The sequence below is a fragment of the Oncorhynchus keta genome, chromosome 3 (assembly GCF_023373465.1).
Source record: "Oncorhynchus keta strain PuntledgeMale-10-30-2019 chromosome 3, Oket_V2, whole genome shotgun sequence".
In the NCBI taxonomy this organism is placed as follows: domain Eukaryota; kingdom Metazoa; phylum Chordata; class Actinopteri; order Salmoniformes; family Salmonidae; genus Oncorhynchus; species Oncorhynchus keta.
The window spans coordinates 8,352,542-8,372,824 of NC_068423.1; the positions used below are offsets into that span (position 1 = coordinate 8,352,542).

Sequence of the window (20,283 nt, forward strand, 5' to 3'; positions counted from 1 at the left end):
ACTCAGGATACTGAGTTCCACTTAAATTACCACTTAGAGACCTAACATACACATGAAAAATGGAAATTAGATTCAACTGTACGGTAGACACTATTTGGCATGAAACCAGAAAGAGAGGCTGAATATGTTTAGGTGTAGTGTGAGGTGGATACTGCCAGTCACTAACCACTCCACCATGTGAGGAAGCTTCTCCTCAACGGTGCGAGTTGCGTCGATCTCAATAGGGTAGTAGGTATTCAACAACTCCCTAATCTACATGGAAGGGAAAAGCGTGCGAGAGACAACACAACAAAATATCTCAATAGAGAATGGACTTTTTCCAACTGTCTCATCAGAGGAACACAGTACATTAACTTTCTCTGAGTCCTCTCCTGGTTTTGTGATTGTACTCACCATTTTCTTACAGGTGTCATTGATGAGCAAGTCGTTATCCAGTATATCTTAAACAGCGGGAAAGAAAATGGCAATATCTAATTGCACTTCAAAATAACAACTTTTGTAATCATTTGTTATAATGGGATCCAGGGTAGTGTTCATTATGGCACGCAACAGAAAACGTTTTGTAAGGAAAAATGAAAATGAGTTTCTTATTGGACAAATCTAAGACCCTCGGTTTTCTTCCCTTGGTGCCTAATGAACACGACCCAAGTCTTGGTGATGGGGACCTGTGTACTCACTGTGAGTGGTGGGGCACCTCTTCCCGTTGTGGGCAAATCTGCTGAGGGTCATGTCAAAGTCCGAGATCACCTGTAGATACCAGGCATTGCTAAGAAGGGAGTCCTTTCCACTCATACACATTCACTGAATTATTATTATTATAGATCAGCTTTAATATTGCAGGGTGGATTGTGGGTTCTATCAATTGAATTGTTTGCATTACTTATAATCCCCCTCGTTTTTTAAATGTATTTATACCCCCGCAACCCTTCCTCCCCTGATTGGAGTAAACTAACGGACAACAATACTTCTACTGCTACTTACAGCTATTTTCACATGTAAGGTACAGGTAATCATGCATATATTCTGAACTTTTTCTGCAAGTGCTGGATTGTCACCCACAGCAGCCAATCCACTATTCATTCTGATCTTAACTCCAACCTTCCGATGTCCAGATTAACCCAGCTTTCCCAGTATAACGCCATTTTGCTATTTCCTTTTGCAATACATCCCTCCATTTTACTATGATGTCTTATGAGGGTCCTGAACCTCCCTATTTGTAACATTTCTACCGATGTTGCCCTAAAATATATACTTTAACCAAGTATAATTTCCCATTGACTGATCGTAGTTTTTCAGATTCCCTATCAATACAGTTTGCAGGTCCATCAGAACTCTATTATGACATAACAACCATTCCTGGACCTGACTCCTTAAGCGAGCCACCAAAGGACAGTACCAGAGAAAATGCTCTATTGATTATGTTTCCTTGTGGCAGAGTCTGCACTACGCTGACTGTTAAAATGCCCCATATATTGAGCATTGTGTTTGAAGCAAGTATTTCACATAACAGATTAAATTGAAACGGATTGATTGATGTGTCAATTGTTGTTTAATATATCAGTTCAGAAATCCGATGCCATGGTATTGGGACATCAAAGACCTGTTCCTAACCGACTTGAACGTTATACGATATTGCTGTCAAACCTTTTGACTTTAAGTGGAACTGGTACATTTGATTTATACTAATTTTAAGCCATTTATGATTTTTAACAGGTGGCAGAGGCTAATTATTTAGTTTCTTCTTTAAGTTATGGTCTCTTCCAATTTTGTGTCAGAGCCGCTCTGAGTTGGTTCTAATTTTGTTTTGAGCATACACCTCCATACACTGTTGTTAGTTGCTTGTGTGACATAATTTTACCATCCTTGTTTAAAATATCCTTCATTAATGGGGTGCCTAGTGGTTAGAGAGCTGACAAGGTAAAAATCTGTTCTGCCCCTGAACAAGGCAGTTAACCCACTGTTCCTAGGCCATCATTGTAAATAACAATTTGTTCTTAACTGACTTGCCTAGTTAAATTTTAAAAAAATATATCCTTCTGTACATTTTTTCCCCCAAAAATATTCTGTCAGTACATTGGAGTTTAGCCATATAATTTGCTGTAATATTAGATCTGCCATTGTCAATCCACCGTTTTAATGTGTAAAAAGGCAGACATCCCTCTTAAAACATAGGATCGACCCCAGTTGGGATTTAGATAAAGCCTCCATTGTACCAACATTTTAAGAGAGAGGTTTAATGCCTTAACATTTAATAGTTTTAACCCTCCAAACAAATGTCCGTTATATAAATATGCTCGTTTAACTTGATCTGGTTTGCCATTCCAAATAAAGTGGGGGGGAAAAATTCCCGCATGATTTGAAAAACGATTATTCAGGAGTCGGTAGAGACATGAATAAATATGTCAAGTGCGATATCACTAGTGAATTAAACAGGGTAATGTTCCCGTGAATGGATAGGCGTTTCCCCTCTCCATAGTTTCAACATTATCTATTTTTGCTAAGTTTTCTACCAAAGTTAATGATTGCAAGATCGCTCAACATTTCCGGCATATGTACACCAAGCACGTCGACTTCACCATTTAAATCGGGAGACAACATGGCCATTTAAAGTCTATCTTTTAGAGACCCAATCCATTAACAGTACACTTATCATAGTTGGGTTTTAGACTAGAGAAAGAATCCGGGTCCTCAAGAGAACTTGAATCGTCGGCGTACATGGATACTTCTGTCTCTAATCCATACATTTTTACCCCTTAATGTTATCATTAGATCTGAAGCTAGCCGTTCAATTGCCATAATAAGTAGTTATGGTGACAGAGGGCAACCTTATTTTACGCCTCTTGTCAATTCAAAGTTCTCAGAGAATGAATCGTTACTTATTATTTTACATAAAGGATTGTTGTACATGACTTTTACCAATCTTATGAGAGATTCTCCAAAATGTATCAAATCTAGGCACTTAAACAGATTCTAGACGTAGAGAGAATCAAATGTTCTCTCAAAATCTACTATAAATATCACGCTTGGTTTCCCTGCATTCTAATAGTTTTCATTATTTCTAGGCGGTATCTAATGTTGTCTCCCATATATCTTCCTTGTAAGAATTCTATGAGCAATACATTTAGCCAATATTGTTGTGTCGCTACATTTAATGGTGAGGGGCCTCCCTTACTTTTTATTTTAGTTGTTATAGACGTGTCTTTGTATTGGCCCTCTGGCTCCTGCTTCAGTAGCAGGGAGATCGGTCTATCTTTTTGTGTATCCGACAATTTGCCATTTATACAGTGCCTTTGGAAAGTATTCAGACCCCTTTACTTTTTCAAATCAAATTTTATTAGTCACATGCGCCGAATACAACAGGTATTGATAGACCTTGCAGTGAAATGCTTACTTACGGGGCCCTAACCAACAGTGCAGTTTCAAAAAATACAGATAAGAATAAGACATAAAAGTAACAAGAAATGAAAGAGCGGCAGTAAAAAACAACAATATATACAGGGGGGTGCCGGTACAGAGTCAATGTGCGGGGGCACCGGTTAGTTGAGGTAGTATGTACATGTAGGTAGAGTGAAATTAAAGTGACTGTGCATAGATGACAACAGAGAGTGGTAGTGGTGTGGAGACGGGAGGGTGCAAATAGTCATGGGTAGCCATTTGACTAGATGTTCAGGAGTCTTATGGCTTGGGGGTAGAAGCTGTTTAGAAGCCTCTTGGACCTTATCCACATTTTGTTATGTTAAAGCCTTGATTGATTAAATCATCCCCCCCTCAATATATACACAATACCCCATAATGACAAAACCATTTTTTTTTTTGCTAATTTATGAATGTGAAATATCACATTTACATAAGTTTTCAGACCCTTTACTCAGTACTTTGTTGAAGCACCTTTGGCAGCAATTACAGCATTGAGTCTTCTTGGGTATGATGCTACAAGCTTGGCACACCTGTATTTGGGGAATTCCTCCCATTCTTCTATGCAAATCCTCTCAAGCTCTGTGAAGTTGGTTGGGGAGTGTTGCTGCAGAGCTATTTTCAGGTCTCTCCAAAACTGTTTGATCAGGTTCAAGTCCGAGCTCTGGCTAGGCCACTCAAGGACATTCAGTGACTTGTCCCGAAGCCACTCCTGCGTTGTCTTGGCTGATGTGCTTATGGTTGTTGTCCTGTTAGAAGGTGAACCTTTGCCCAAATCTGAGGTCCTGAGCACTCTGAAGCAGTTTTTAAATCAAGGATATCTCTGTACTTTGCTCTGTTCATCTTTTCCTCAATCCTGACTAGTTTCCCAGTCCCTGCCGCTGAAAAACATGCCCACAGCATGATGCTGCAACCACCATGCGTCACCGTAGGGATGGTGCCAGGTTTCCTCCAAACGTGACACTTGGCATTCAGGCCAAAGAGTTCAATCTTGGTTTCATCAGACCAGAGAATCTTGTTTCTCATCGTCTGAGAGTCTTTAGGTGCCTTTTGGCAAACTCCAAGCGGGCTGTCATGTGTCTTTTACTGAGGAGTGGCTTCCGTCTGGTCACTCTACCATAAAGGCCTATTGGTGGAGTGCTGCAGAGATGGTTGTCCTTCTGGAAGGTTCTCCCATCTCCGCAGAGGAACTCTGGAGCTCTGTCAGTGGCAATCGGGCTCTTGGTCACCTCCCTGACCAAGGTCCTTCTCTCCCGATTGCTCAGTTTGGCTGGGCAGCGAGCTCTCGGAAGAGTCTTGGTGGTTCCAAACTTCTTCCATTTAAGAATGATGGAGGCCACTGTGTCCTTGGGGACCTTCAATGCTGCAGATTTTTGGTACCCTTCCTCAGATCTGTGCCTCAACACAATCCTGTCTCGGAGCTCTACGGACAATTCATTCGACCTCATGGTTTGGTTTTTGCTCTGACCTGATTGCAGTGTACAGTATTTAGCACATCTCCGTGACTGCATCACCGCTTGGTATGGAAACTGCTTGGCATCCGACCGCAAGGCGCTACCGAGGGTAATGCGTATGACCCAGTACATCACTGTGGCCGAGCTCCCTGCTATCCAGGACCTTGATACCAGGCAGTGTCAGAGGAAGGCCCTAAAAATTGTTAAAGACTCCAGCTACACAAGTCATAGACTGCTCTCTCTGCTACGGCATGGCAAGCAGTACCGATGCACCAGATCTGGAACCAACAAGACCCTGAACAGATTCTAAACCCCAAAGCTATAAGACCGCTAAATAGTTAACCGGAATATCTGCATTGACCCTTTTAACAACTCTTTTGACTGGTCACATACGCTGCTGTTACTGTTTATCACACTACTGCTACTCTCTGGTAATCATATATGCAGTCACTTTAACTATACATTCATGTACATACTACCTCAATTAGCCCGACTAACCGGTGCGCCCGCACATTGGCTAACCCGGACTATCTGCATTGTGTCCCGCCACCCACCCTCTTTCACGCTACTGCTACTCTCTGTTTATCATATATGCAGTCAGTTTAACCATATCTACATACTACCTCAATTAGCCCGACTAACCGGTGCCTGTATATAGCCTCGCTACTGTAATTTTTCACTGTCTTTTTACTGTTGTTTTTATTTCTTTACTTATCGACTGTTCACGTGATACCTATTTTTTACTTATAAATTGCACTGTTGGTTAGGGCCTGTAAGTAAGCATTTCACTGTAAGGTCTACCTGTTGTATTCGGCGCACGTGACAAATTAACTTTGATTTGACTTATTATCTCTCCCGTTGCCTAGTCACTTTATCCCTACCTGCATATCTACCTCAATTACCTCGTACCCGTGCACATCGACTTGGTACTGGTACCCCGTGTATATAGCCAAGTTATTGTTACTCATTGTGTACTTATTCCTTGCTATTATTTTTACTATTTCTTTTTTCTCTCTCTGCATTGTTGGGAAGGGCGAGTAAGTAACCATTCCGCTGTTAGTCTACACCTGTCGTATACAAAGCATGTGACAACACTTTTTTTATTTGAACAGTTTTTCCATCCCCGAGCCCAGCTCAAAGACTAGACTTGCTATGTAAATGCGTATACCATTGTAGCTGTTTGCGAGGCGCACCAAAATTGAGCAGGGATGGAAAGACTTGATAAGCCAATGTCTAGTCCTGGCTGATGGAGCTCAGATACCCCCCTTTCCCCACAACACACACACGCTGGTCCACCGTGGAGACCATTCTTCCCCGGCACCTCGGTGCAGTCAGACCATTATGATTATGCTGTGCCGTCAGAGCCACAGTATTCTGCCCCCTCTGTTATTGTGTGAGTGCGACCCCTCCCCTATCGTCACGGACGGTACTCAGAAGTGTTTGCTAAATTTCTACTCATACACACAAACACTCTTGTGGGGAGCTATTGCAGTGTGCTTTTTTTGGCTAGGTCTAAGTGACCTTTGACCCTGTATACAGTACTTCTGGCCAGTGGTTACCTGGAGGGCATCTGGCCCGGCTCGTTGCATGGCCTGTATGGTCTCCTCCACTCTGCTGCGGTCCCTCATTAGCACAGAGGCCTTGGCCAGCTCTGGGATCTAGGGAACAAGGAGAATACAGGCGTTGAATACCTGTAACAGTGGGGACCATTCCATGTGGGGGTTGAGGAAGGAAGGGCCAAGGGACAGAGGGGTGGGGGGACTAGAGTCAGTAGATTATACTACAAGGCTCTACACTGCAAATTCATGAATAAAGTAATGCATTTACTACACTACCAAAACATTCCTATGATGAAGCTTAAAACAAATAGTCCAGAAGTAAATCAAACACTGGCCAGAAGTAAATCAACAGGGCAAATCAACACTATTCAATTGGAATGAATGGATTAGTGAAATGTGTTCAGTATGGACAATAAGATGAATGCGGCTCGATAAAATCGCAAACAAATTGTACGAGGCTATTTCTGAATTAAAAAGCCCGTATTTCAACCTCACTAAATCTCACACACATATCTTTAGTAGGGTCTGAATCCAAAATAATAATACAAATCCCACACGTGCTATTGGTGCTATTAAACAGTAGGGGGCGCAAAAGGACAAATGTAGAAAACAGGGGACAACGCTAACCCACATAGGCCTACTTGAATACACTGTGGTTAGTTTTGAGATACTACTCCCGCCACCACGTTAACACCTTATGTATCATGCATCACTCTGCATGCTGAGCTAATTGCTTTAATTTACTAGTCAACTACGAAGCCTGCATTTCTTAAAATGTAGCCGATTTCTTCCAAGTGAGTAATACTAGACTACACACAAATACCTATTTTTGCTATTACAAAGCTACTACACAGCCTAGGTTGACTTAAAGAGCAAAATAGGAGGATAGGATACAATTCTTCCAAATCCACACAGTTTGCAGTTATTAACTTATTATAAGGCTAAGTTCACCATTTGAACCTCATAGGAGCATTGTTAAATCTCCAAGCTGTTTCCCAAAACCATCGTTATTAACGTTGCACTTGTAATCTAAAACCTGCCTCTGACCACTCGTAGAATAGCTAAGTGCGTCTTTCGACACTTTTTTTGCCCTCCCGTGTCACTTTATACACAAAAGATCTCCGTGACCGCCGACAACTTCAGAACAAAGTTGACTAGAAATAAAAATAATGTCTTTGCACTTGATACAAACAATTATATTATATTATGTATTAAAATTAAAACCGAGATGACTGCAATAAAATATAGGCCTATTTCAATCATATTTCATGTTCAATAAATGTAGTTATATTTAGCTACTTGTAGGCTACTGTCTGTAATCTCAATATATTTAATGATGTGTAGCCTAACATGTGCCAAATCGGTGGTTTAGTGAATTTTTATAGGGTAAGCATTAGAATAAGCCACCTCAATATTTGCAGACGGGGTAATATCTCTCTAGCAGCTGATACGTCGTCAAGTATTGTGAAATAATTCAAATATTAAGGCCTGATTTGAATTGAGGAAGCTGATCCAAGTGCATGACTACCTTTCTTTCGATCCTATCAGTATCGACACATGCTCCAACGACATGCGTTTCCCAAATCACCAAATACAGTGCATTCTAATGGGCTACATTTTTTTTTTTGTACCTTTATTTAACCAGGCAAGTCAGTTAAGAACACATTCTTATTTTCAATGACGGCCTGGGAACAGTGGGATATCTGCCTGTTCAGGGGCAGAACGACAGATTCGTACCTTGTCAGCTCGGGGGTTTGAACTCACAACCTTCCGGTTAATAGTGTGGAATTCGAACAGGAATTCGATGCATTTGTATTTACAAAGCAGAGACTGTCAGACAAAATGCATGCAGTTACTGAATAGCAGAGATGGATTTGGATGAATAAATTGTACTAGGCATGGGTAAAGAGAGCAGTGGACAACAATAGAACAGAAAGCTGTCTGACCTCAGACTTTGTCAGCTGGTGCCAGATTGCTAGGACAGTCCTTACTGGCAAATATATCCAGGGGATGTGGTATATCTGAGCAAAGAACCAGGGAGAGAGGTATTAGCTAATTCATGGAATTCATGGAACAGGAGACATCGTCATCCAGTCACTGATGCCTCAAGGCAGAGCGGGGAAAAAACAATGCTTAGCTTATCCAATTTATATTAAAAGAGCATTTCCGGCACTTTTCAACATCATTCATCAGCTCCAGCACCAAACCAGTGTCTACATATGTGAAAACAATGTGTGTTATATGATCTGTGTTTAAAAAGATAAGGTTAAAAAAACGATTCTCTGTGATAAAGGGTAGGATTAAAAAAATGTTGAAATGATTTTCAAACCTGCAACGGGTTTCTATCCCAAGGGATGGTATTATCTTGCTCCGCACGTCTCCGCGAATCTCAGTTTGAAAATCACTGTTTTAAAACTTAACTTTTGTTGTAGACTAACAGTGAAATGCTTACTTTAAAAAATATATTTAGTTGCATTTTAAACTTTATATATCTTTCTACAAAACGTAGAAATGTACCTTTTTTCACATATGTTGACCCTGACAATGTTCTGGAGATAATGAAGATGAGGTTGAAACGTGGTGGAGTTACCGTTTAACAGTCATTCTACTCAAGATACCCTGAGTAGAATGACTGTACTCTGTTCCCCAATACAAAACAAACATTTGCCAATATGAAATGAGATAATGTCAATTACTTCCGTCAGTAATAACATGACTATAGGCATGTACATAGCTAGCTAGATATAATAACAAGCTATGTGTGTTCTCTGTAGTTTGAGAACATTTTTTTTAATCATTTCAATATGTTTGCAATGAATTATATTTCCCTTACTTTTTAACACCCTTCCTTGGTAAATATGGCATTATTACGTTGTGCTCATCATTCCAATTCAAAACAATATAGTAAACAACCGTAGCTAACCTAGCAAAGTGTGTGGTTACCTTGCACTGCTATCCAAAATAACGCAAACCAACGAGATGTTTCTCTCGGTAAGCCATTAGAACTCGTGTCCCTTGTTTTTTGTTGTGCAATCTTGCCAGCAGTGCATAGGAATAGCCAATGGCAATGCTATCTATCTAGCTACGTTAGATATTTAACAGACCGAGACACTTACCATTTTCAGACGCTTGCTAGCTAACTAGACAAACTGGTGTGCAGTGAGCAACAAACATACGTATTTGCAATACATCAGTGAATGGTTGGTTCGAGTAAATGCTACAACTAATCAGAAAAAGAATACTGTTAGCTAGCTAGCTTGCCAGCTAGATTTCTTGACATGTCAAAATCGTGTTGCACCTGCAGTCCTCCCTCTGAAACAGACTAACGTAAACAGTGGTTCCCATACGTTGATTCAAAAAAAGTTGCTCGATATCCGCGGTTGTTGAGCAAATGGATGTCACCTGAAAACTGAAGCAAATTCCAGAATAATTCAGAATATACCCAAAAAGTGTAATCTGTTTTGACATATTTTATTTTTTAAATATAGAATGTCAGTTTTAAGTTAACAATAATTACAATTTAAAACATTTTTATTGTACATTTTATATTTTGGGGCTCTTAACTTTTTTGTTTTAGATTATTTCATTATTGGATCACGTTACCATGGTAAATTGATTGCTTTGTATCAACAGAGAAGTGGAAGAAATGCCATTGTGATATATCAATGTATGGATGTTCTAGAACTCAACAAGAATGGAAAGCAAAGTTCTCTCTCTATCACATCAAACATTTCACAAACTAAAAAGTCTGCTGAAGACAGGCAAGAGTCTAGAACCTTAACCAAATTTCAAAAGGAGAAGACTACCGGTGCCATGGCCTGCAACATTTTCAATGAGCTACGCCTGGAAGAGAAACTCTGCGATGTGGTCATCAAAGTCGAGGGAGTTGAGTTCAGTGCCCACAAGACTATCCTGTGTGGATGTAGCTCGTATTTCCGGTGAGAGGCTTGTCTGTGGTGATTGTACCATAAACATGAAAACAAAAATAACTTCAACATTCTAAATATGAATTGACATAGATGAAGAATGGAGACTTTAGCCTCAATCCATGCCCAAGAGAGAGTACCAACACGAGCCCAGTTTCCCAACACGATTGAGCCACCTTCTGTAAATACATTTAATTCAGATTAATCCTAATTTGTCTTCATAGACACATCTTCAATTATTTCTGGACTATGTTTAATGCTTAATCAAAAGAGTTTCATAGGCCAGATACATGTATCCAACTCTGGACAGTTACATTTTTTGAGAATTGGTTTCCTTATTCTGGGTCTGTGATGTGTGAAACTGTCCCTCAGTGAGTTGTCAATGTTTTGCCTTTTTCCCTCTGCAGTGCTCTGTTCACCAGTGGCTGGAACCCCTGCGAGAAACGTATGTACACCATCCCAGGTGTATCTCCTGAGATTATGAGGATGCTCATCGAGTACGCCTACACCCGGACCGTCCCGGTCACGGCGGACAACGTGGAGTTGCTCCTAGAGGCAGCAGACCAGTTCTCCATCCTGGGCATCGTGCAGGCCTGCTGCCACTTCCTGGAGACCCAGCTGTGTCTGGAAAACTGTATCGGCATCTGCAAGTTTGCCGACTTCTACTCCTGCCCGGAGCTGCAGCGCCGAGCACTGTTCTTCATCCTGCACCACTTTGAGGAAATCGTCTGCTGCTCCCAGGAGTTCCTGGAGCTGTCTCTGGCCCAACTCCTCGACCTCATCAAGAAGGACGACCTGAACGTGAGGCAGGAGAACACTGTGTTTGAGGCCATCCTGCGCTGGATCGACCACACTCCTGCCAGCCGCAGGCACTGGATCTCTGTGCTACTGCCAAAGGTGACGGTCCACTTATAAAATGGTCACTGATCAAAGGCCTACTTTTTTGTTCTCATACTGGGCACCTATGGAGCTAATAACAACCAAGTGAAAATTGGTTTCATAATATGTGCCACATTATGTTAGACAAGAAGCGTGTTTGCTTAGTCTTCTATACCTCTATGGTTTGCTTTGAGTGTTTTTCAACTGTATGAAATCCCTTACATTTAATTCTGTCCATCTAGGTGCGAATGGCTTTGATGAATGCTGACTACTTCATAAACCATGTGAGGAACAACTCCCTGGTGAAGGGCAGTGATGAATGCAAACCCATCATCCTCAACGCCTTAAAGGCCATATACGAACTCAACATGCACGGCCCCTCCATTTCCAGTAATCCGCTGAGGCGACCTCGCCTGCCTTACGCCATACTACTAGCTATCGGCGGCTGGAGTGGAGGCAACCCGACCAATGTCATCGAAGCATACGACACGAGGGCCGACCGTTGGGCGACCATAGCGCAGGAAGAGAGCCCACGGGCTTACCACGGTGCTGTGTACCTCAACGGATTCGTCTACTGCTTAGGCGGCTTTGACAGCGTGGAATACTTCAACAGCGTCCGCAAGTTCAACCCCATCACGTGCACCTGGCACCAAGTTGCGCCCATGCACTCGCGGCGCTGCTACGTCAGCGTGACAGTGTTGGACGGCTGCATTTATGCCATAGGCGGCTTCGATGGCTACGGGCGTCTTACAAGTGTGGAGCGGTACAAGCCTGAGACAAACCAGTGGACCCTGGTAGCACCGATGCACGAGAAGAGGAGCGATGCCAGTGCCACCACACTGCATGGCAAGGTAGGCCGAAGTTGAAGGGGAATAGATTAAGTGATGCCTGCCAATACTCGTGTGGCAGTACGAAAGAGTAATTGGTATTAAACCTGAAAACAGTAAATGGCAAACTAGACTACTAGATTGCACCTTACAAGTAAAAAAAAAAAAAATAACAGTTGCGGTGTGTCAATCCTGTGGGGTTCTCTGGCGTTCAGGTGTACGTCTGTGGAGGCTTCAATGGGACCGAGTGCTTGTTCAATGCAGAGAGCTACTGTCCCAAGACTAACCAATGGACCCCGATTGCCCCTATGAGTCGCCGCCGCAGTGGGGTCGGCGTCATTGCATACAAGGAGCACCTCTATGCAGTAAGTTACACACACAACATGAGTCCGAGCAGCACTTCTAGTCGGAACAAACTAAGTAATCATGTCTGGAGGACTAACACTTTTGTAATGTGTTTTGGTCTGTACATTCAAAACACTTGTCTCAGGACAAGTCCAGGGGTGTGCAGGCGCTTTACTCATGGTACAATTCAGTGGGAGATATTCAGAATTGAGTATTAATACAAATTGCAGTAACTACCTGGAGCACTGAGATGGCCTTAGGAGGCAATGGTGCTCGGCTCCTCAGTGAGATTGATTGCTGTGTAAAACTACCAGTCTGGAATAGATGGAGACGTCAATTAGCTCAATAGTCTCAGGCTGTCAAGCAAGTTACATTTTGACGGTACAACTTGAATATAAGCAGCTGTTCTTTCATGAAACTTTTCTTTCCATGAAATGTAAAGTTTATAATGAATGTATATGTGGCTAATTAAACATACAGATGAATTGCCTCTAGCTTCTGTTTCTTTCTCACAACATTTGAAATCCAATTAGCCCCAGACTCACAAGATTGTTCTACCCTAGGTCGGAGGCTTTGACGGCGCCAACCGTCTGAAGACCGCAGCGGTCTACAACCCACTGGACAACACCTGGCGCGCCTTGCCCACCATGTTCAACCCGCGCAGCAACTTTGGCATCGCCGTGGTGGATGACCTGCTCTTCGTGGTGGGCGGCTTCAATGGTTTCAACACCACCTACAACGTGGAGTGCTACGACGGGAAGACAGACGAGTGGTATGACGCCCACGACATGCCCACTTTCCGCAGTGCCCTCGGTTGTTGCGTCGTGCCCGGCCTGCCTAACGTGGCACAGTATGCTGCCCCCCGCGACTCCCCAATGTTGCTCGCTGACGAATGGAACACACCTTCCAAGACCAGGCTGGCCTCAAACCTATAGACAAGTACATCCTTCCCATTCCCCACGATAAGACTAGAAAAAAAGAGAGGATATTTTGCTTAGGAAATAAATATATTAAAAGATAACTGTTTGGAGTAAAACATTTTAGCTGATTGTTTGCATTATACATCTGACATACCAAAATAAAACATATTCAGCATCTTCACAGACAACAGATATAGGCCGCCTAATTATATGAAATATCTTTTTTTTTTTTTTAATTGCAAATGGCGGTATTCTCAGAGCTCGTTCTGCATTTTAAAGCGAATACACACAAAGCAAAATATGTCCTTTACAACTTCAAATTACTGTACGAGAATGAGACCAGAAGGAATATGGGTTCTGGACACCTACAATAACAAACACGCTCAGATTCCCTCTGCATTTATGGAAGAGGAATAACAACTGGTGGGAGATTCACTGCTTTCACCATAAAAAACATCCCAACTGGAGACATTTACAAAATCAACACCGACATAGTATACTACTCTGAATCTAACTATCCGTGGAGTGCATTTATGAATGTACATGGTAGAACATAATGAGGATCTGAATCAAAAGGAACTCTGGATTGTTTTAGCTGAAACACGATTGTGAGGTACTGTGAATAAAAATGGTGTTGAGGAATGTAAGTCACTACGTAACACAATGTGCCTCCAGCCACAATGACCTTAAAAGGTTAAGTCTTTGACAATATAAAACACACAACAGCAGGAAAATACACACAATTACCTGAAAACATTCACAATGCACTGAGTGAGTAAATACATAATTACAGGTTTTCCCATTTCTAGACAAGTTTCCAGAAAGAAAGAAAAAAGTTATTAAACCGCCAGATAACATCACGGCTTGAAGAACATTTCACACACGTCGGTATTGTAAGCACAATGGAATGCTAATAAAGTCTGACCTTGGTTTCAGGTTAACAAACGAGACAAATAATGACTGACAGACATTTCATTGAAGACCACCTGAGTGTGTCGTTAAACTTTCCTGTGCAAGTGGGGTAGGTATGTTACCCCAGTAGCTATAATCTGCCTTCCTGTGAGGTAGTGGAGTTCATTATTTCTAAATAGAATTACTTCCAGGTTACGCTTTGGCATTGGGGGAATTATAAAGTGAAATTGTAGCGTAAGGTCTTCACTGCCCTACCAAGCAAAAAGGCAGTAACTGCTCATTTGGTCGAAAACGAGTTAGTCATTTTTGCTACATCAAATACATGCTTAATTATATGGACAAGTATCCTGCCTCTTTTGTATTGTGCTCTGGAGAAAGTGGGGGTCATGTTAGCAGTAACTGCATAAGGTTACTGTGAAACTAAGGTAAATAAAAGCCATTTTTTTCCTCAGTTCCATGCTATGAGCAGTTACTGCCTTTTTGCTTGGTAGGGCAGTTCAGTTGACCAGTTTTATAAGCAGGCAAAGTCGATAGGCTTACTCAAGTGCAATTAACCGTGCTTTAGGAATGTCACAATTGAATGGAATGGAGAAAGGAGTGCTCTCAACGACTCCCGAGAAAACGTTAACGTTAAGTTACTGTAGATATCATTTGGCCCAAGTTACAGAGGACACTTGTTCCCTTAAAATTATTATTCTGCTCCACCTATAATTTTATAGCTCTCTTTTGCCAAAGAAAAAAAAAAAAAAAAAAACACATCCAACCGGTCAAAAATAGATTGAGAATTTCAAAATGAAGTGCTTTTCGTTCCTCTCCTATTATTTACAGTGCATATTTAAACAACACAAACAAATCTGGTGTTACGAGTCTCTTTCCAACATTCAAATGGTACAGAACACATTGAGCTATCGTAACACATATATCTAGTGCAAAACAAAGCCATGGAGGAAACAGGCCGAAGACTGTAATGAAGCAAGCAAAAGGAGTAGCCTAAAACTGAAAGGAGTAGCCTGTCTATACAATGCACTCAATAGATGTACATTAAAGCAAGTCTTTAAAATCCTTCCCCTTTGTGTGGGCCGTAGCATCTCACTAAAGCCAGCACATAAAAGGTGGTCATGGGAACCATCACAGTGTCAAATGGAATGTCAGTCTAAGGTCGAGTTCCTGGCCGACTACAAGCGTAAGTGTTGCATTGCATCAACCAATAGACTCCGTGCCACGTCATCGACTGTGCAGTCGGGCATCAGATTGCTATAGCATGTGATGTGGTTTAGCAGATGTGTTAAATACCTAATCAGGAGTTGTAAGATCTGGCATGCGTCTAATGTAGTTGGACAGGAACTCCCATTTACAAGCTAGAATGGAGCATTGCTAGCCTGGTCCCAGATCAACTCGTCAGGCATTGACAGCAACTGAGTTGGCATGATAGTACTAACAGGCTGACGCTAACTCGGTCCTCAGGTGCACATTTTGTACTACACCACAGGAGGTTGTTGGCACTTTAATTGGGGAGGACCAGCTTGTGGTAAAGGCTGGGGTGGAATTAGTGGAATGGTATCAAATAACTCAAACAAGTTTTCCAGGTGTTTGATGCTTATTCCATCGCGCCGCTCCGGCCATTATTATGAGCCGTCCTCCCCTCAGCAGCCTCCACTGCACTACACAACCGATTCAAATAATCAACTCATCATCACGCTTCGATTATTTCAATCAGCTGTGTAGTGCTAAGGCAAAAAAAAAAAATGTGCACACTTTGGGTTCATCGGGACCAAGTTTGGGAAACGCTTCTCTAAAGCATATATTAAGAGAGGATTAAGAGAAGGCATATTTAAGTAAGGCCAAAAGCATACATAAATAATGTCCTTTTTACATGGCGTATCGTTCCATTGTCTAGTCATACGTTTATTCAATGCCAATTGTCACATACAACTGCCACAGACACTTTCTCTCATCGACAAACCTGAGCCCAAAAAATGAAAAGCAACCCCGAAAAAAAGCGTGGCAATATCAACGAACTGCATATTAGACAGGAGGGACAGTACTGAAAGGAAAATGGGAATCGGACACTGAAAACGATGCCGCTCGTGGGAGGACGGAATGGAGTTCAGCACTCGATCTGCGACTGCAGCTGCCTGCGCAGGGTGAGGGTGCGGCGGTGGAGCTGCTGCATCTGCTGCATGCGGTCCCGCTGCCGCGCCAGGTTCTGTGGCATAGGGTAGCGCTGGCAGCCGTACAGGAAGCGGTAGGGGATGCGTACGTGGCAGGCGGTGGCACGGCAGCGCGGCTGGGGCATGGGCGGCAGCAGCATCCAGCGCTTCCGCTCGCCGCAGTAGCGGTAGGCCTCCTTGCGGTACTGCTTGTCCACGTCGTCGCTGTTCTTCCAGCCGCCGATCACAAACACGTCCTCGCCCAGGTAGCAGATGGCAGTGCCCTCGATGCTGGTGACCTCAGGCGGCAGGCTCTCCAGGATGTCGTCCGAGATGCGAGCACTGATCTTCTGCTTTGCGGTCTCGTCCTGCACGGCATAGCTCTTGGGGCAGCAGGAGGCAGTGTGGTAGAAGTTGGTGGGCGCCACCGCCATCTGGAACACACAGTAGTTGTCAATGAGCGGCAGGGAGTCCACCTCCTGCCACTGGTGGCTCTCGGTGTCGTAGCGCGTGGTCACAGTCTTCAGCCCGTCCTCGTTGTCCGTGTCCACGGGCGTGCGCGCCGTCACATATACATAGCGATCCTCCACGCTCACCGCCTTCACGTCGCGCAGGATCTTGGGCGCCGACTCAAGGTTGTGCCACTTGTCCTGCTCGGGCTCGTACACGCTCACGTCCTTGAAGCCCGGGCTGAAGTTGCCGTGGCCGCCGATGCTGTACAGGATGTTCTTGATGCAGGTGAGGCCGAAGGAGTGCTTGCGCGTGGTCAGGTTACTCACCTGTTCCCAGGTGTTGCGGTTGGGGTTGTAGCGCTCCACGGTCTTGGCGAAGCCCGGTTCCATGGAGCCTGCTACGTAAACGTGGGAGTCCGTAGTGGCGATGGCATGGCCATCCAGGTGGTTGTGGATGTGGGGCAAGTTGACCCAGCGGTCCTCATACACAAAGTAGCCCACGCACTCACTCAGGTAGTCGCCGCCCTCAGACACCCCGCCCACCACCATGATCACGTCCATGTTCTGTCCGAAGCGCGGCTGGAAGGCTGCCATGTGTGACGCCCAGAACTCTAGGTCGACTGACTTGAGGTTCTCAAAGCGAATGGCGTGGCCCTCCACGGCCTCAGACACCAGCTGCAGGCAGGCGGCGTTGTTGGCCACCAAGGGCTCCTTCTTGACCACCTGGGTTAGGTAGGTGGGCATTATCTGGGGAAGTCGGAGGAGACGAAACAGCTCCTCAAAGTGCTTCTCTCGCTCCTCAGCGTTGCGCTGTACCCATTTGACGATAGCGTCGAAGAGCACCTCCTCCGAGTCCACGGTAATCTCGGCGTCGGACAGCCAGTCCCGCACCAGGTGGAAGGGGAGCGTGTAGAATTCTTCGTCCTGGATGACCTTGTGGAAGTTGCGTCTGATCATGTCAGCAGCACGCAGGGCAAGCTGGTCCAGCGTGTACATGTGGGCCAGGCTGTGCACCGCTACGCAGTTAGCCAGGCTCAACTTCTTCTTCAGGAACTCACCGCAAAAGTCTTTCAGCTGCACCAGCAGGAACCTGAAACAGTCAATGTTCTAATGAAGCATCACATTTATTCAACCTTTATCAATATAGCACTCAGACTACCAGTAGTGGTTAAAGCCATATCAATGTATATATGGATCTGGTAGTGGTTATACATGTTTTTATTTCAATAAAATCATAATAGCCTAGATATAGATCTATAATAGAGCATTGGAATTGCCAAAGCTTAGAAACTAGAATTTTCCCCAAACCAACGCATCCCACCACTTGTTCTGTTTGGTGAGCCAATCCTGCACCTGCAACGCAGCCTTCATTGTACCCAATACATTTGAAAGGGGGTTGGGGCAAGTGTCTTTTCCGGCTTTGACAATTGGCTCAATGTGAAAATAAAATATCTAGCTATGTTTTGCTTGTTAGGGCACACATTGAACAACGATGAAAGGACAGCTTTAGGCATTCACTGTAATAGGAAAACTGTGTGTTTACAGTAAACCATCAATAACAAATGGCGGTTGCCTATTTTGGAGACTACTTTTAACTATACAAACAGTAAGTTCGTGCTACCCGATAGATGGATAACTAGTGCAATATGTATTACCTGTCAGCTAGTTCCAATACTTCGTGAACGTTGGCGGTGCTCACTCGTATTTCACCAGTGTACATGAACTGTATGACGCTTTCCACTGTCTCTGGGTCGGGCCCCGTTTCAGAGCTCCATTCTTTCATATCCACCCGCCCGGACAGCGACTCAGAAAATTGCCCCCCCAGTAGAGGGGTGAAATAGTCCGTAGATGCAGCCAGAACCGAACGGTGGGCCGTGAACTCGCAACTTTGGACCCTTTCGCTGGCTGCCCCGCTACTGAAGGCCAACGTCACATCGCAGAACAACCCGGTCTTCCTCTGCTCATTCTGCCGACGAGACAGCTCTGAGCAGTGGGTTGAAGATGTAAAATCTTCGGCCTCCTCTGAATCCCCATCCCCCGCGAGTACAGTGGGTGGGCTGGTTCCACTGCCGCTGCTTCTGTTCGAATCGTCCGGGTTCGGTGCTGTGGCTGCCATATCGGCAGAATAAGGTTTAAACCTTAAAACAATGTTATGCAAAAGCCTGGGGAAGCAGTCGCACGCACATACAACGCAAGTAAACAAACACTCCAGAATGGACATGCGTAGTCGATGGCAAGCGGTATAGCGTTTTCGAGACAACTCGGAACTCGGGGGAAAAAACGATGTCAGATCGTGACGTCAGCCATCTTTAGGTCAGAGAAGTCGGAGCCCTAGTGGTGCATTCAAAACAACCGGAACTCGAAAAAAAAACTAGGTTACATTTTTTCCGAGTTCGACGACCGTTCAAATAAAAAATCCATGTGACAAACTTTATTTGTCACATGCGCCGAATACAACAGGCGAAACAGTGAAATGCTTACATACAAGCCCTTAACCAACAATGCATTCTTAAGAAAATACAACAAAAAAAACAAAGTAAGAGATAAGAAAAACACATAATTAAGGAGCAGCAGTAAATAATAATAGCGGCGCTATATACAGGGATACCGGTTCAGAGTCAATGTGTCAATGTGCAGGGCACTGGTATTGAGGTAATTATGTACATGCAGGTTGGGTTATTAAAGTGGCTATGCATAGATAATAACAGAGAGTAGCAGCAGTGTAGGGGGGGGGGTGCAAATAGTCTAGGGAGCCATTTGTTTAGCTGTACATGAGTCTTATGGCGTGGGGGTAGAACCTGTTTAGAAGCAACCTGTCAGGATGCTCTCGATGGTGCAGCAGTAAAACCTTTTGAGAATCTGAGGACCAATGCCAAATCTTTTCCTCCTGAGGGGGAATAGGTTTTGTCGTGCCCTCTTCACGACTGTCTTGATGTGCTTGGACCATGTTAGTTTGTTGGTGATGTGGACACCAAGGAACTTGAAGCTCTCAAACTGCTCCACTACAGCCCCGTCGATGAGAATTGGGGCGTGCTCGGTCCTCCTTTTCCCGTAGTCCACAATCATCTCCTTTGTCTTGATCACGTTGAGAGAGAGGTTGTTGTCCTTGCACCACACGGTCAGGTCTCTGACCTCCTCCCTATAGGCTGACCTCGGTTGTTGAGAAACCTTCACTGGTCATGGTGGCTGTACTACCATTGTTTCTTCATTGCCACTCGTTCCTTCCCATCTTCTCACCACCTCCAGATAGGAGACACGCTGGACACTCCTTGCCACATCATTCTCCTTCACACGAACAGGGCACTCCAGGAATTCAGGTGCATGTTCACCTCCACAGTTACAGCATTTCACTTCATCTGGCGTACGATACTCTTCCCCTCTGCACACACTTGACACATGGCCAAATCTTTTGCATTTATGACACTGAAGGGGCTTGTGCACAAAA

The 20,283-nt window shown here is 43.9% G+C and overlaps 3 protein-coding genes across 5 annotated transcripts in view; 1 reads left to right on the forward strand and 2 right to left on the reverse strand.

Annotated features, from left to right (window-relative positions):
* Window positions 1-9,755, reverse strand: part of LOC118364930 (7-methylguanosine phosphate-specific 5'-nucleotidase-like) — an 18,185-nt gene extending 8,430 nt beyond the window's left edge. The window contains exons 1-6 of one of the 3 annotated variants that reach the window (XM_035746758.2): window positions 9,544-9,755; window positions 8,374-8,448; window positions 6,428-6,526; window positions 678-747; window positions 394-440; window positions 167-252 (exon numbers count right to left, since the gene is read on the reverse strand). In XM_035746758.2, the coding sequence (XP_035602651.1) occupies window positions 167-252; window positions 394-440; window positions 678-747; window positions 6,428-6,526; window positions 8,374-8,448; window positions 9,544-9,546 (380 nt within the window). In that variant the 5' untranslated portion in view covers window positions 9,547-9,755. Of the gene's footprint in view, window positions 1-166; window positions 253-393; window positions 441-677; window positions 748-6,427; window positions 6,527-8,373; window positions 8,449-9,370; window positions 9,456-9,543 lie in introns of those variants that run through there. The other 2 variants (XM_035746774.2, XM_035746767.2) reach the window with 2 other exon arrangements.
* Window positions 9,756-9,963: 208 nt separating this feature from the next.
* Window positions 9,964-13,353, forward strand: LOC118364954 (kelch-like protein 10). The gene is made up of 5 exons (XM_035746796.2): window positions 9,964-10,365; window positions 10,761-11,250; window positions 11,475-12,083; window positions 12,275-12,424; window positions 12,968-13,353. Exons 1-5 carry the CDS (start codon window positions 10,097-10,099, stop codon window positions 13,337-13,339), a joined length of 1,890 nt encoding a protein of 629 aa, XP_035602689.1. The 5' UTR covers window positions 9,964-10,096; the 3' UTR covers window positions 13,340-13,353.
* Window positions 13,354-13,392: 39 nt separating this feature from the next.
* klhl11 (kelch-like family member 11) lies at window positions 13,393-19,093 on the reverse strand. The gene is made up of 2 exons (XM_035746784.2): window positions 18,494-19,093; window positions 13,393-17,928 (listed from the first exon to the last, which is right to left on the reverse strand). Exons 1-2 carry the CDS (start codon window positions 19,057-19,059, stop codon window positions 16,344-16,346), a joined length of 2,151 nt encoding a protein of 716 aa, XP_035602677.1. The 5' UTR covers window positions 19,060-19,093; the 3' UTR covers window positions 13,393-16,343.
* Between the last annotated feature and the right edge of the window lie 1,190 nt (window positions 19,094-20,283).